Source organism: Vicugna pacos, chromosome 16 (genome assembly GCF_048564905.1).
Source record: "Vicugna pacos chromosome 16, VicPac4, whole genome shotgun sequence".
NCBI lineage: Eukaryota > Metazoa > Chordata > Mammalia > Artiodactyla > Camelidae > Vicugna > Vicugna pacos.
The window spans coordinates 31680057-31696966 of NC_133002.1; the positions used below are offsets into that span (position 1 = coordinate 31680057).

The following is a 16910-nucleotide window of genomic DNA, read 5'->3' on the forward strand; positions in this document are numbered from 1 at the left end:
CCGCTCTCTCCCACCTGAGCGTTCCCGGGCACCTCAGGTCGCCCGGGCTCCGCCCCGGAGGCTCGCCGCCCACCTGGCACCCAGTCCGCACGCCGCGACCTCCCTCACCCGTGGGCCCTGCAGACGCCGCAGCAGCGCGTCCTCGTCTTCCTCGACGTCACCGAAGACCAGCTCCTCCAGACACCGCTCCACAGCCGGCTTGTCCTCCTCCAGCGTCAGGCGGTTCCGCTGCCGGAGCCGTCTCTCCTCCTCCGCCGCTACTGCCATCGCAGCGGCCGCTGCCCGCCGCGGGGCCGGTGGTTTCCGCTGGGACGAAAGAGCAGACCTTCGGGCCGGCCCGCCTGGCCCCACTCCGGCTCTCCGGTCCAGCTTCATTTGGGTCTTCCGGGCTGGTCTCGCTCTGGCTCGTCGGTCCAGTCTCATTCGGCTCCTCCGATCCGGCGGCATCTCTCGGTTTGAGAAGGAACGCAGGCGCTCACGTGGAACCTCACTGCGCGTGCGCCGAGGCCCTGGCTTTCCACCGCGTAGGCGGCCACAGGAGGCTGGAAGGAGCCTGCGCAGCCTACGAGCCGGATACCGGCACTAGCTCCCTGCGTAATGCCCACTCCCCTCAAGAGCCTCTCCCCGTGTGGGAGTTCCTCCGGCAGGACCAATATTCCGGGTGGTTCTTCCTGACCTCTTAACCACTCGACTTACACAGCCCCAGCTGCCTTCTCCACCCCTGCGTCTTGGTACGGCCCTTGGAGTACGGAGCCTGCAGAGGGTCCCACGCTGGAAGACAGATAGGAGAGTAAGTAGGGAAGTGGGCCAATCGGGGCGCGGGTCACGGCGCAGGCGCGTTGGGGAGGGAGGGCTATGCTAATGTTGTTGATATCCTGGGGCCACCCGAGTTAAAGGGGGGAAATCCGGGGGCTGCCGCAGCCGCCACCGGTCTGGGCCCAGCTGGGGCCCCCGTGTAGTCGCCGTAGTCCCAGGGAGAGGCGCCTGCCCCCAGCTCGGGGAGGGGGCGCCGCGAGCCCGGGGAGCACGGACAGCCCCTACCCATGAGGCCCTGATGGAAAACACAAAGGATCTGGCGAGAGCCGAGCGCGGCAGCTGCTTTGTGTGCCAGGTGGCGGGGTGGCGCCTGCAGCTCCCCGACCCCAGGAACCCCTGCAGCTCCCTGACCCCGCTCCCGGGCCTGCTTCTCCATCCGACGCCCCCTCAACCTCCGGAATCACCCCCCCCCGGCAACCGTTAAGCGATTTGGAAGTTCTCCTCCCCCCACCCTCCTCAGTCCCCGACTCACCGGGGTTCTCTCTGCCCCTCCGCTTTCTGAAAGAAAAATTTTAGAAGAAAGTTTTTCTCTGCGTCCCGCCCTCCCCACACCCCCAGCTCTGGCTGGGGGGGAAAGGCTGGATTTAAGGCTTCCTTTTTTGGCCGCCCAGGGATGGGGAGTGGAGTCCTCGCCTCTCCAAAGGGGGCAGAGTTTTGGTGCTTTGCAGGGGAAGGCGCATATCCGCTGTGGGGCGACTGCCGCGAGGCGTTTCGCACGTGGAGGTGGAGAAATGGAAAGGGGGCGGGGTGGGCACGTGTGGGAGGGAGAGGTGGGAGTGGTGTTTGGGAGGCAGCTGCCGGGGCCGCCTATTTAAAAGGACTTTAAGTCGGTGGGCTTTATGACTTTTGCTTTCGCTTTTATGAAATAAGAATCTGGATATTTCAGAATCGGAAGAGACATTAGAGGTCACCCAAAGCGGCCGTCCCCTCTGCAGCCTCTCTGACAAGTGGTAGGTAGCCTGGCCTCTGCCTAAACCCCTGCAAATACTGAGCGCTCACTGCTGCCCGAGGAAGCCCTTTCCGTTCAAGCCATTGTGATTGTTGTTTGCCTACCTTTATTGGACTCTTCGTCTCATTCATGTCCTTGTTCAGTTGATTCCCTTTTTTCTTCTCAAATTTTCTCTCACATCCTCCTCACCCGCCCACCGCTCATTGGCCTATATTTTGTGTGCCAGGAAAGAACAGCAGGGAAGTGGAGGAAGGACGTTTTAAGAGACAGTGAGGGCCAGCTGAAAACTTTGCTGGGTCACTTCAAATGTGCTGGCTTCTATGTCTGAGGATGGTTGATATTTTTCTACAGGAAGCTTGGGAATTAAGGTCTGGGGATTTCATGGCTGTCGTTTTGAAGTTAGAAATTTCAGTATTATCTCTGTAGTACTCCGGTCTCAAAGCACATTTCTTGTTTCTTGAATCAGTCTGCTTAAGGATGCCTAAAATTGTCTCCTGGAGATTGTACTGAAGCTGTTAGAAGCACCTCCTGGTAGGGGGATGATCAGAAGAACTGCACTACCACCCCCACCCCCTTTTGACGTCTGTTTTTCTGTCTATCTGGACTTCCTTCTCAGTGCCCCTCCTTTGCAATGTTTTCATTTATGTTTCTTTTTTCTTTTTTTTCAACTTTTTTGTGAAAGTTGAAGTTTTTGCAACACTTTATATTTGTTTAGAGTTTGCAGTATTTTTCATGCTCCTTACATTACTGTGCACCTATAGTTATCACTCGGTAGTGCAGATAATTCAGTCCTTTTGTTACTTAGTGTTTTTCCAATGTTCTCCTTCATTTGGTGAGCTATGGTGCTTCCAAAAGTAATTTTATTGGCATAGGAATCTTGGGGGCACATGTTTTCCTCTTCCTAATATGGTGAAGTGGGAGTCAAGACAAAGCAGATAAAATGTGGAAGTGATGAATCTGGTATAAAAGCCAGAGAACCAATTTCATTTTAAACCCCCAGCCCCCTATTTAAAATGTTAGAGCACATTTTTTTCTCCCCCACCTTTTATCACTTAGAGACTGTTGCTCTGCTCTGATGTGCTTACACTGTGCTTTTTGTTTGTTTACCTCAACACCAATGAGTGTTTAGAAAGAAAATAGCTGTCTTTTTTCGAACCACCTCCTTCTCTGAATAACAAGTAGCTTCTATTTACATAGAACCCCATACTCCAGGCTTCTGGGTGCCTTGCAAATTATAGCAAAAACTGTCTTGAATAAGTATCTGTTTATAAGTACCTTATGTTGGACCATATTTTTTAACTTCTCCAATTTTTAATTTTATACAAACTTTGACATACGATATTTTCTGTAAATCTAGTCACTAAAGTTTAACATGGGAATGAATATTAGGTACTGGTAAAACTTAATAGAGCTGTGTGGTTGTCTTGACAGTTTTATTTAATGTTTAGTTCCAAATCCCTGCTCCCTTTAAACATGAACTGTCATGGCTTAAGTTGACTGACTTTGGAGACATTTGCATTCTAAACATACTAGACAGGAATGACTGGTTTTATTTTTAAAGAAGACACTATTACATACTTTTATGGCCAGTTATATGTCGACCTGATTAGTGTCTAAAGCTTAGATGTTCAGATGCTTTGAATCCTCAGTTACATTGGAAATTAAAATAAAACAATTTAAATTGCTTTAAACATAACATAGTAGTCAAAGGAAGGTAAAACTATAGCTTAGAAGTGAAAACAACATATTAATGTCATAAATACTAAACCACTAGGTTACTAAAAGCCAAGAGTGCTCAGTGCTTTGAGTGACCACATCCTAAATTAGACAAGTCACTCTTCTTTTGGCTACTCCTTGTTTCTCAGTTTTTATCTTTAAAATGTTCAGTAAATAAGATTTAACTTTTTCAAAAACAATTAAAATGTTAAGGTAAGCCATTTAAAATATACCATAAGTTTCAGGGTTTCAAATCCAAAAGAAAGATTAAAACATTAAGATAAAAGACGAGAAGAGACTTACAATTAGTTAAAACAAGCTAAGATATGCTTCCTAACACTAGGGGATTCTTGACCATCAAAGGCTACTTTTAACTTTATACAAGAACTCTTTTCTGTTCATGGAGTATTTCAAGCTCTTGTATCCCCAGTGTTTTCACACAGGCTCCTCTTTCTGCCTGGAGGGATCTCCCTCCAGACTTCATTTTGCTACCTGTTACTTACGTGTCAGTCTTAATAGAGCACTTTCCCTATTATGACTGAACCCCAGTCTAAGCTGGCCCCTCTCTGCCTTCCCAGTATATTCTTTTAAATCTTATGATATATTTGTAATTACACTCATCACATAATTTAATGATTTTCCATGAATTAGTGTATTTCCTTGATGCATCTTCTCCACCAGACTGGGAACTTCAAGAGATCAAAGACCACGTGTGTCTAGCTTAACACCGTGTTGGTACAAGTTAGCACTGTGACTGACGTAGGGTAGAGACATAAAAGCAGTATTTTGTTAAGGAATGATCACGCATTTATTGACTTTTTACTCTAAGACAGGTATTGTACTAGCCATAATTCTGCAGTGAAGAAAACAGACCATCCTTTTGGTTTTTCATAAGTGCATTTTCTTCCCTCTGTCCATCTGTCTGTCCCTCCCTCCCTCCCTCCTTCCTCCTTTCCTTCCTTCCTTCTTTCCTCCCTTCCCAGTTTTCCATGAGTCAGTTGATTTTTGTCAACAGGCTTTCTTCTTTAAGCCTCAAGATGATGTCTAGAACACAAATAAACTCTAATTCAGGAGGAGAGCTTGTGTTCTCCACCCTTACCCTATCTGAGCTCAGTCTTCCATCAGTTTTCTTCATACCCACGCATGCCCACCATTTGTTTCTCTCACTTCAGCCATGGCCCTCTCTGTAATTCACCTCATCTATTTAATCCTGTCCCACTCCCTGAAGCACTTCGACTCCATTTATCAGCCAGTATACTGTTTCCTTCCCCTCAGCTACGTGCCCCCACCCCAGACACTCCTGATGTAGCTCTGCCAACCCCTCCGCGTCGTAAACCGCGCAGAGCCCGACTTCATCTGTTGGTTCAGGATCAGTTACCAGATGAAGGTCAATCTTGAAGCTTTTCCTTTTATTGTTGGTGTCTCTAAAATGCATCACTGGAAATATTTCTTTTACTGCTGTTTCTTTGACACAGAAACCTCTCCTTGCTGTAAATTCAAATTCTTTTCTCTACACTTACTAGTTGGCTAATTTTATCGATTCACCAACTCTCTTAAGCCTTAATTTTTTTTTTCTCCCCTATAAGCGGGGTGCTGGGTATAAATGGAAGAACCCAGTACTCTCTGGGACACAGCAGGTCCTCAGTAACAGTGGCTTGTTTCTACCTCCAAACGTCTCTTTACTTGGTCCTTCTGTGACCTCTCTCTTTGCCTTCATCCCTCCATTTCTCATCTCCCATTTCCACCATATCTCATTTAGAGCAAATTTTAACCATTATCTCAAACTTCTTCGTGAAAAATGAAAGAATATTTTAATCACCCTTGTCTTTCTTCATTTCAATTTGCATCTGTTTGATTTCTGCTTCAGCTCTGTACTTTTCTCTTTCCCTTAACAATTCTCAAATTTATTATCTTTTTTCTCCAGCTCATACTTTTCACTACCTCCCACATTCCCTGTCCCTGTTCCTCTAAATCAACCCCTTCTTGTTCCATGATTTACTAGAGTCATTTCATAGCCTTCTTACACCATCTAGTCAAAATCCTCGCAATGCTCCTTGAAAGTATCTCTCTTTCCTTATTTATCCTTTTGCATTTCTTTTTCAAGTTCACTCATCTTTAATTCATCCCCATCATTCATTTGCTTGTGCCCAGATCACTGTACCTCTTTGCCTACTTAATCATTTCACCTTTTCGTGTTTCCTTCTTCCATTGTTACATTCGTCATCTTTCCTCATTAACACATATTAATGGGTGATGTTCCTTTGGATCTTTTTTCTTCTAAATCTTACTACTGGTGTGTTTTCAGGATCCTCTTTCTGGGTCCCATTGGCTCTTTCTGTCTAGAATACTTTCTTTCTGGGACCCTGCTTTAGGTGGGGAAAAAAAAAAGCCTTGCAGTGTCTGCTCTATATTTATCCAAGCTGAACTGCTAACCTGGTGCATTAGAATGTATATTACTAATGAAAAGTGTAAGCTTTATTGTCTGCTAGCGAGTACTAGGTCCTTTTCCTTTCTGCAGCACATCATTTTTACTATTATATTTTGAACTGGGGAAGGGGATGGCAGCATAGAGTGCCTATTTCTACAACATTTTCTGGGGGCCTACTATGAGTAAAGCACAAAACACATTTTCTTACTTAAAGAGGTTGGAATTGTTAATCCCAGAACCCTGGCCAAATACACAGGGCAGGAGAGGCTGCCAAAAGAGGGAGGCAAGAGAGCCAACTGAGTGAGGAAGTGAGGTCCTGGGCTACTGCCCTGTGCCTGCTGGAATGAGCTCCCCAGAGAAGGGAGACTGACTCAGTGAGTCTGGCCCATCCTATCAGGCACCCTTTCCCATCCACAGCCAAGGCCATCTGCCCTCTTCCCCATCCAGACCCGCGCCCCATCAGAGGTTCTGGGGAAGAGGTGACTGGCCCTCCCCGAAGGTCAGGATCTCTCTGGCCATTCTCAGGGTATCAGGCCACCAGGTACCCTGATCTTAGTGACACACCTTCCATCGTGGCCACAGCAGGACAAACACTCAACCCACCTTGGACGGGCAAAGACTCCGTTACACATTAATGACTGTTTCATGAAAAATCCATGTGAGAGTTTTAAGTCACAAGACAACATAATCCCCACCGACTGCAGCTTCTGTATATTCAGGGCTCAACTCTCCGAAGAGCCCAGGAAGGGACATGAGGTCCCAGGAGCCAACACTTCCCAACTCACATCTGCGTGTGTCCAAGAGTGGGGCTCTAACATACGAGCTGTGGCAAAGGTTAGCTGGTGACCGATAGCATCGCCCCCAGACCTGACCACCCACACCCACGCCAGGCCTCCTCCATGTGAGGTGTGAGGCGTCCTCTTCCTCCAACCCCAAGAAGGAGGAGGAGGGTGGAATGTGGGAGGTGTGACCCTTACCGCACTGGAGCTGGTATGGCTGAGCTTATCAAAGCAGAATTTCAGGTTTGACCTCGGGGAGTTTCTGCTTTTGACGCCTAGGAAAAAGAAGAATGCCCTTGAAATGAGGGTGGGGCTGCAAGGGACCCAGGGGCTGTGGAGGGGGGCCGTGGACAGAGAGGCCAGGAGAAGGTGGTCTCCTCTCAACTAGGCACTCTGGCTGACCTGCCCTGATTCCCAAGAGCCAACTCTTAAATTTTTAGGTATCTCTTATACACAGTCATTTTAAAAAACAGATAAGCTTACAATGAAATGAATTATATTCATCAAAGGTAATAAATTCTCAGAGTCATCACTTCCTAGTTATTTACTACATCTTACTGTTACCTAGTCTCCTAAGGTGACTCACATCCTTTATTTTATCCGACTGGTAGTTCTTCCCAACCCCACGCCACATATGTGTTGTGTCTCTAGCCACTGCATTGCGAAGGGCACAAAAAACTGAGACAATCCCCTTCCAGTATTTGAAAACTATTACCTGATTCAGCAAAGAAGTTGCTCACATCACTGACAAAATAATAACCAATCCTCATTCGTGCTGGAACTACAGGTGTTCATCATCTGGAACCTCCTGCTGCCTATAGATACAGAGGTCGGACAAATGTCAAGAAAAGCCTTTTTTGAGAACCAATGGGCTCTGTGGGATTTATAAGTAAAGAATATTGGATATTTTATCATTATAAGTTGTGTGCTTCAGATCCTTTACATCAGTAAAATTTACAGTAAACATATACGTACGTGTGTGTGTGTGTGTGTGTGTGTGTGAGATGAGAGCTAAATGTTAAATAGTTACCAGCTCTCCACTGGCAGGGGGGCCACTTGGCTTTCTGGCCCAGGGGTCTACAGCTCAGTATACTCCACCTGGAGGCTGCTGACTTACTCTTGGAACTTGAATCACAGGGTTCCACTCAGTGCTAATGAATACCTCTTGGTGTGACCTTCCAATCCCCCCGTAGGGCCCCAGGGAGCCCAGGTGTGAAATGACCGATGACCAGGGCACCTGAAATAATGGAAGACCATACCCTCCAGGCCACCTCCCTCTCCTCAGCCCTGTCTCAACCCAGATGCAGCTGAACAGCCTAAGAGAGTTTCCAGATCTCTGCAAGCCCACCATGGCCCTGAGGGTGTCCAGCACAACTCCTGTGGGACTGGGGATGAGACATGGCCCCTCAGGGTTAAATACTCCATGGAGTGGGGGCAAAGTGGTGGTGGTAATAAGCACCGGGCAGGAGTTACAGACCTGTTGCATGTCCCCATCTGCCCTGGGGGACCTTCAGCAAGTCATGCTCTCAACCTCCTTATTTATTTTGATATTCATATAACACCAACCAGGGAGGACCAAGGCTTGATTACAGATTCTTTCATTCACCCCTTCAATGTTTAATTAAGCCTTGTTAAAAAAAAATCATCAGGGAATTTGTATTACTACCCCGCTTTATAGATGGGGAAACTGAGGCTCAGAGAGGTGTGAGCCTGCCAACCCTGCACAGGGATCAGAACCCAGCCCCACAGCTGCCCTGCCACAGGGGCTGCCCCACTAACACAGGGGCGTGTTTGCTTGTGAAGCGTGATCTCCCCGTACCCCCAGCATCACTGTCCTCTTTTGCCAACATTCCTTCACCACGAGAACCCCAGAGGCATTGTGGCTGAAACCACCTCGTTGGCCCACTGGCCCTTTCTTTGTTTCTGTCATCTAGACTAGAGTTCCTCAACCTCAGCCTACAGACACTTTGGGCCACATAACTCTTCATTGTGGGGGCTGCCCTGTACCCTGTGGGATGTTTAGCAGCATCCCTGACCTCGGTCCAGTAGATGCCAGCAGCACACTCGCTTCCCATGAAAATCAAAAATTCCCCAGAAGTTGCCAAATGTGCCCTAGGGAGCAGCACTGCCCCCAGTTGAGAACCACTGATTACACTATTGTTTTATTCTGTTATTTAACAAACACTTAGGTTAACAGTTCTAGGTCTCTGATAAGCTAACTCATTCACTCTTCACCAGCCAACCACATGAGGTAGAAACTATTCCCCTCCTTCCATTTGTCATTTGGGGAAACTGAGGCACAGAGAGAGACTCAGAACCTTGCCCAATGGCTCATCACTAGTAAGAGGAAGATCCAGGATTTGGACCCAGACTCCAGTCTGCCCCGCACCAGGCTGCCCTCCAGGGCAGGACCAAAGCTCTGATTTCCAGGCACCCACAGCACCCCTGGTGTCTACCGCACACATCCGCTTGGATGTCCCTCGGGCTCCAACCCTTCACCCTCTCCCCAGAGCTGGCTCCTCCTTCTCTGCCCGACTGCAGGGATCACAGAAACCTGAAAAGCCCCAACTCCTTGCCTTCCCTGAGCTCCCACTACTGAGCCTGGCCCGCCCTTGAATCCATGCCTTCTCCCATTGCCCCAGAAACCCCAGATCCATGGCCCCATCACCCCTCACCACCCACCATGATCTCCCTTCCTGTGCCCACTCCCCAGCAATCCTTTTGCTCAGCCAAGCACCTGCAGCTGCCAAAATGGTCTCTCTCGTCCAGATGAGTCTTCTCTACTTAAGAACCTACAAAGACTTAAGTAAGACCCTCCAGTGGCTTCCACTGCCGGCAGGATAATACAGAATCCTCACCAGGGTCCAGTGGTGGCCCCAGCCAGTTACTCTAACCACTGTCATCCATCCCTTCCATGTACTCCAGCCTCACTGAACCATGTGCGGGTCCAGAGCATGGTCTCTGGATCCTCCAGGGCTTTCCACTGCTGTTCCATCCGCCCACATCACTCTTCCCACCCCCTATCTCTGTATTAGGATGGTCACTGTGACCAAGGGGCCCAGGGTCGGTGATGGGGTGGGGCAAGAGGTCAGGGGAAAGAGCCTCAGTTTTTGAATCACACAATCCCAACTCCTCCAGCAAATTACTGAGCTCTCAGCCTCAGTTTCCCCATGAATAAGGAGGGAATAAGAACACAGGCCTCCGAAAGATGATGAACAGATGCGGCGGGCTGGCACAGCTGAAGGCCCTAACACTTTGGGGTTGGAATGGAAACAGGCCAGTTCAGCGTCCCTGGGACATGTGTGCCCCACGAAGTAGTCAGGCCACTGCCTTGCCCCCACTGGGTACGCCACAAACAAGATGCCACTGACCCATGGGATTCTGGCTCATGATGATGGGGGTGGCGGCTGCCCCCAAGCTAGGGCTCTCACTGCTGGGGGAAGGGCTGTAGACAAACACCTCCTGCTTGAAGGGCGAGGTTATGGATGGCTGGTTGCTCTGGGGAGAGAGGCCAGGTGAGCGAGGCCAGCCCCACCCGTGGCAGGCCTGAGACAGGTCCCCCGCAGAGGCCCAGGGCAGCCACTGCCTCCCTCTCCCCACTTAGACCTGTTCTTTCCTTCTGTGGCCTCCAACCCTGGCTCTAGCCTCTCTTCCTGCCCCTGAGGAAGTGCCCTGACCCAGCCCCATAGACAGGGCTGACCGCTCTCCTCTCCAGCCCAAAACCCCAGGGCAGGGACACCACTCAGTGTGGCCCCTGACCCTGCTGCTGCTCCTGTGCCACTCCCAGGGAGACCACACCCCGCCACACTGAACCGCTGCTCCCAGAAGGTGGGGATGTCTGGCCAGGCCCCTGGTTTCCATACTTCCTCTTTTACCTGCAGAGCCTGCATGGGGCTGTGCCCACAGTAGCTATTTTAATGATGAAGCTGTGTCTGGCTGGGCCCAGGGTGCCTCTCCCTACTCCCCAGGGTTGGACAGGGCCACACCAACTCCACTGTCACACTCCTCCATGGCCTCCCCCTCCCCTCCCGTGCTGCTGAAGCTGCTGGTGCTGGAGGACAAGCGGGAGATGTTAGCTCGGCCATTCTCCTTCAATTTTACTAAGGCTCTGCAGGGAACAGGAAGACAGGCAGGCCCTGGTCACACAGAGACACACCCCGGCCCCGCCCAGGACTTCCTTGGGACTAAGGGCAAGGCAGGCCTAGCAGACACGAGCTTGCCCGCCAACAGTGCCCCCAGGCCCCTGCCGGTTGGCTTCTGTGTTCCAGAGAGTTCCCAAGGCAAGAGATGCTGGCTCTCAGCTTGCCTGGAGATGAGAACACAACCCAAGGCCCCAGGCAGTGAAAGCCAGCCCCTCCCCTCCCCCCACGCTCTTACTTCTCCTTGTTGGGGCAGATTTCCAGAGTGCTGGGATTGGATGAGGTGTCAGAATTTATCTCCTGAGAAGAGTGTCCACCATCCGGGGTCATGGGGTTGTTGGATGCACTCACTGTCACTGAGGAGAGGAGGACGAATTAAACCACAAGTGGGCTCAGTGATGAAAGGATCAGAAAGACCAACCATTAGCAGGAACAGGTTAAGTATGATGCCATATGAGAGTTGCTTTAAAAAAAAAAAAAAGAAGGGAAGAAAGAAAAAAGAAAAGAATGAAAGAAAGAAACAACAGTGTAGAAGCCCAGAGGAAGGTTTGCTGAACTCCACCTGGTAGAAGTAGAGAAGGCTTCCATCAGAGCGGACACTTGAGTAAATATTGAAAAGGGAGATAAAGAAAAGAATCCAAGCAACATCTCTGGTTTGGGTCAAAATGTGACAATTTTGGGAACTCCCATGCACAGACCAGCCAGATCTGCCTGGGTGGATACAGAGCTGGGTGGGTGACAGGGACGTGCAGGTGCCTGAAGTGGGGACCAGGGTCAGAAGGAAGTCCTCCTCAAGGTCAGCATCTGGTGGGTGCAGCAGTGGGGGGAGCTGACGAACCCCACACTGGACAATAACCGTCGTGTCCGGCTGTCCCCTTGGCCTTCAGATCCCGTGTGCAGACGGGGGAAGAGCCCCGACCTCCGCTTGATGGGGCTCAGCGACTGGTTCTTCACCGTTGCCGCTGCCACTGGAGGCTGCCGATGAAACTGCCAGAATGAGTCCCGACACCCCAAAGCCAGCGCCTCTTCCCCTCACCCTCTTTTCTGGTCCACAGATAGCTCCTGCAACCCCCAGCTGGACTGGAGGAGATCCCAGAAGAGAGTGAGCCAGCCAGGAAGGTTGGGATCTCATAACCGGAGCTGACAGCCTGAGACTCAAGCCACCTGCAGCCTGTTGCCTGGTGTTTTAAGCCGAACCTGGGGCCCCAGGTAATGATCTACCAAGAACCAGGATCCTTGGTGGAACACAGGGTCAGGGCCACCCTGAGGAGAGCCCCGCATACTTAGAAGGACAGGGTGACTCAGGGGGTCACAGACTGAGAACCACAAAGCCGAGAGCCCTGGGAGAGACCTGGTCTGACCTCTCGCTTTACTGATGAAGAAGCTGAGTGGAGGGGCGAGATCTGGCCAAGGTCACAGAGCAAATCACCAGCAGGGGAGCCCAGGGCTCCTGACTCTCCATCCACTGCTCACAAAGAAACAGGTCCAAGCTGGTGTCACAATAATAAGACAGACTGAGAGCAGCCCACGCAGGGGGAGCCCACCAAGAACATGGCTCTGTTTCAGTCACACACGGGGGGACCATGGAGGCGTGGGAGACTGAGAAGGGGGAGACAAGAGCCTACAGCCACTCTTTAGAGCCACCCCCGCCACTGATCTGGCCCCAACTTCTGACATTTACATGCTGGGAAGCCTTGGGCCAGTGAAAAAACTCTCTGGGCCTCAGTCTCCTCATCCACAGAATGGGGATAATTGCCCTGCCCTGCTCACTTCACAGACCTTCGTTGGGGAACAAGATAATAACTATCAAAACCTTTGGTAAATTAAATGAATGATGCAAGACCATTTATAATAATAATCGTTAGTATCATGGTGAGTGTGTTCTGCTATGAAGTGGTGGGGAGGGAAGGAGAGAAAAGAGAAAAGAGAGGTAAGGAAACGCTAGTCTATACAAATCCAAAGTCACTTTGCTTTTTAAAGGACTAAGTCTGTGGGTCCCTCTTTGGCCAACCCGTGGTGTGAGCAGCCAGACTCAAACCCACAGACCTGCCAGGCTCTTTCCCTGGAAACTGTTTACACAGTGACTAAGAGCTAAGACTTTGGATTCAAACCACAGCTCTTCCGCTTGGCTGGGGGACCTGTAGCAAGTCACTTAACCCCTCTGGGCCTCCTTTTCCTCAAAAGAAACACGGAGAACAAACCCATGAGTACCTACCTCGACGGCTGTCATGGGATCAGATGAGATAATGTGCACAAACGCCCTAGCTCAGTGCCCAGTGTGCAGCAAGGGGAGGGGGGCGGGCAGCTACTGCTATCATTAATAATAACAAAGCGAGGACTCTCACAGTCACGGGTCCCAAGCCCCTAGGGCAGAGAAACTCGTCCCAGGACTATTTTGCAGGATTGGCCCTGAGAAGGAGGCCCAATTGTTGAGCAAACTCAGAGAACAGGATGACAGGAGAGCATCTAGTCTGGGTCAACCCCAGGTGCTGCCTGGGAGGGAGGCGCCATTTCAGAGGGCTGGGCCTGGGCTCACCCCTCGAACAGCCTGTTTCCCTCTGTCATCCCTGCTCTAGTCACCTGGCCCCAGCCTCCCCCACTGAAGCCTGAGGGACCCTCCCGGGACCCACATGCTGCCCCCGGGCCTGCGGCACTCACCAACAAGGCAGTCTAAGTGACCCCCATGCTGTTATGGGACATGCCCCCGCTGTGCTGAGTTTTGTGGCTGCTCACCATGGTCTCCTCGAGTGGCTGTGCAAGCAGATGGCCCTCTGCGGGGACAGCAGGGTACAGTGGCCTGAGGGCTGGAGTCTGGCCCCTCCAGAGGACTCCACCTGCTTGACGGGGTCTGCAGACATGGCCCTTGGCAGGTGTACACACTTTCACACGTACTCTGTCTATCTCTCTCTCTTTCTGTGGCCCACACTATAATCACTACAATTAGCAGGGAAATTTCACATATTTTGTCTCATGCTCCTTGCAGGCAGGGTGGCTCCGTGCAGGCAGAGGTGAGGGAGGACACTGGCCAGAGGGAGTCTGAGGGGTCAGGGCCCCAGCTCCCTGCAAGGTGGACAGAGGTTGTTATCCCCAACGCCCCAGGTAAGGAAAGTGAGACTTGGACAGCTCCCCAAACCCAGGTGACCCTGGTCTAGTTACCACCTCTCTAAGCTACAGCTTCCTCATCTGTAAAACGGGAATGATGTGTTCCATGCAGGATCACATGGGAATTAAACACAGTCATGTTCCTGACCCCAAGTGGACTCTTTTTTTGCAGGAAGCTAAGTGTGCATCTATATTTAAAGACTAGTCTCCCTTCTGCCATCATCCCAAAGTGTGCTTTGCACAACGTAGAATACATTCACCCCGCTGAGCTGTGTAAGGAGCTCTCGCTTATCCTCGCATTGAGCCTCCCTCATGCTCTCAGGGGCTTAAGACGTCAAGACAAGCCTGCAGCCTGGAACAGCTGCTGGAGGGGGAGACGCCCGCTCAGGCCAGGCAGAGGTGCCAGGTCCAGGGGGCACAGAACCGCTCAGCCCACTTAGGGCCACTGAAGAGCAAAGGGCACATGGGCAAAGAGCGAAATGGTGGACGGTCAAGAGCTTGTCACAGCACATGCGTGGATGAGAAGAACGGCTAAAATCAAGACTGCTGAGCCCTCAGCAGGGATGGACCTGGGAGGTGATGACCGCTCTGTCATGTGGTTCTGCAGGTCCACACGGCCCTGGAACAGGACCCAGGGGCAGTAGTCCTAGTGAGGTGGCTCTCACTCGACCTAAGGGAGGACTTCCTGACAAGGGAGGTCCCAGAGGATCCCACCTACCATGAGAACGACGCTCCCTGGTTCTGGAGGCCTTCAGAGATGACCTGAGGCTCTAGGAAGGGAGGTTTCTCTCCAGTTACCGCCAAACCCTCCCATCACTTCACTTTAATCATTCGTTCAGTCACTCGATAATACGGCCAGGTGACAATGCAGCTTAGCGGTCACAAGCATGGGGTGTCAGGGTCTGACTGCCAGGATTTCTATCCGGGCTCCCTGTTCCACCACCCACTAGCTGGGTGCCCTGGTAGGTCACGCAGCTTTTCTGAGACTTACCGGTGAAATGGGATGGAGGAGATCTACACCACGGGGCTGGGGTGAGCTTACACAGAAAGTTCTTAGCAGAGGGCTCAGCACATGATAAGCACACATAAATGTGGCTACTCTGATTGTTAATCGTAAGCATTTACTGTGTACAGGTACTTTGCGGGGGGTTTCTGCAGCCTGGCGCCCTCTCTGGCCACCAGGGGTCAGCTCAGACCAGTGCATCAACCATCACAGTCCCTCAGAGCCTGAGAAATTCACCTGACAACCAACCCCCTGCTCGCTGTGGTCCTAGTTCCAACGACACTGGCCTCATCCTCCCTGGTCCTGCATCACCCCTTCTGCATGATGAGGTCAGAGGGCAGGGCTCGTTCAGTGCTTCCTAGACCTCGGCTCACACGTGCTTTAGGTACACAGCATGTGGATACATCAGGTAACATCACTCTTTTTCATTTCATTATGGAACAACTCAAACTTCCTCAAGAGCTGGTAGTGGCTGAGAATGGCATTTGAGAACAACAGTCTAGAAATGGGTATTTTTCAAAGGCAAGTAATGTATACACTCCTTTATTAAGGAAACTCTCCTTGCAAGATTCCAAGAATACGTCCACAGACTCCCAACCACCAGTGGTCCCCATGGACAGCACCTGGAATATACCTACTTATTCCATAGAAATGTCTTTTAATTGTGAGTTTAGTCTGTATAATTATATATATATATATATATATATATATATATATATATATGTATGTATGTATGTATTTAGATTATATCTGCAAGCGCCTCTGTTTGAGAAGTGGGTCTAGATGTCCATTAAGCAACTGTTCTGTTTCTCATGGGAGAAAAGCTTAATAAAGCCAGTGGGATTTAAGCAAGTTGTGAAGGAGAGCTACTCTCAGTGATGGGAGGTGCCAGGCAGCACAGCCCAGGGCAGTGACGGGTCTGCTCCTTAGGAGAAGGACAAGGGTTCACCGCTGTGTAGGAAGAACAGTCTCAGGGGCAAGGGGACAGATGGCAGAGATGGCTTTAAGCTCTAGGAATTCTCAACTGTGTTTCCCTGTGTCTGTGAGATGAGAACTTTGACAAGAATGAGATGAAACATGCAACTTTTTTCTGGAGTCATTTCACACACCCCTCCTTTCAAAAGAAATTCCTTGGAGGTCTGGGGAGGAACTCCAAGGGAATGCCAATAACTGTGACACCACAGCACTGCCCTAGCGACCTGTGAAGAAATATCAAAGCTAGAGATGGTTTCCTGAGATGGGTCAGACCGCCGGCCTGGCTACAGGGACGGCCCACACATCAGAGTCCCCCAGGCCGCTGGGCTCCATGCTGCTGCACCCAGCCTCCTCAGCTTGGGAGACAAGGGGGAATGACAGGGCCAGAGAGCTTGTGTGCCCAGCGGGGCATTGCAAGAAAGCTGATCACAACTGGCAGAGTTCTGAAGTCCACAGCTGCTGGGCCATTTTATCCGTTGAGCACCATGGGCATGGTTTCCACTGCCTACCAGCTTCTCCAGGTTATAAAGATATTTGAAATCCCCCCAAAATTATTAACTCCAAAATACAGAAAGAAACCTGCAAAGCTAAAAGCAACAGACGCTTCATCACCTGTCTACAGAATAGAACAGGATGTTAGCTAGTCAACTGCAGCTCAAGTCCGACACAAATTATACTGACTGCAGGATGTGGGAGGAGTCTGATGGGCTCACTATGATGTCGGGCGAAGCCTATGAATTTACCAGGTCTCACATTCAGCCCTCTCTCGGCTGGGCTAGCCAACCTGGCTCCCTCTTTCCTCCCTTTTCTTCTCGTCTCTTCTTGATCTCCCAGTTTCTATTTCACCCTGGCTACTGGCTGCCACTGTCCATCAGGCCTGAAAAAGAGGCCCCAGGAATCTGCCATCAGTCTAGGCAAGCAGTTCAGCTCCTACCCCCAGCCCCGTGAGGCATCTCGGCAGCTGGCCCGCACTAGGGCCAGCAGAGCCCTGCCCTGAGCTGCA

At 50.7% G+C, this 16910-nt stretch overlaps 2 protein-coding genes and 1 long non-coding RNA gene across 5 annotated transcripts in view; 1 reads left to right on the forward strand and 2 right to left on the reverse strand.

The window, feature by feature from the left end:
* LOC102541301 (UTP18 small subunit processome component) overlaps positions 1-1180 on the reverse strand; it is a 38088-nt gene extending 36908 nt beyond the window's left edge. The window contains exon 1 of one of the 2 annotated variants that reach the window (XR_012059523.1): positions 109-447. Coding sequence is in view for 1 of the 2 variants with exons in the window: in XM_072938633.1 (XP_072794734.1) it covers positions 109-447 (339 nt within the window). In the remaining variant the exon portion in view is untranslated. Of the gene's footprint in view, positions 1-108 lie in introns of both variants that reach the window. The other variant, XM_072938633.1, reaches the window with a different exon arrangement.
* Positions 650-16015, forward strand: LOC140686067 (uncharacterized). 2 transcript variants are annotated; one of them, XR_012059525.1, is made up of 3 exons: positions 1468-1539; positions 1703-1766; positions 11883-16015. It is a non-coding gene; the product is annotated as an uncharacterized lncRNA (long non-coding RNA). The 2 variants fall into 2 exon arrangements; XR_012059524.1 differs by lacking the exons at positions 1468-1539; positions 1703-1766 and adding an exon at positions 650-790.
* LOC140686352 (rap1 GTPase-activating protein 2-like) lies at positions 6504-11856 on the reverse strand (the record flags this gene model as incomplete). The annotated part of the gene is made up of 5 exons (XM_072940084.1): positions 6504-6963; positions 10060-10186; positions 10679-10796; positions 11066-11173; positions 11678-11856. Coding segments are annotated over 5 exons (864 nt in total), but the record flags the coding sequence as incomplete, so codon positions are not given.
* Positions 16016-16910: the final 895 nt, after the last annotated feature.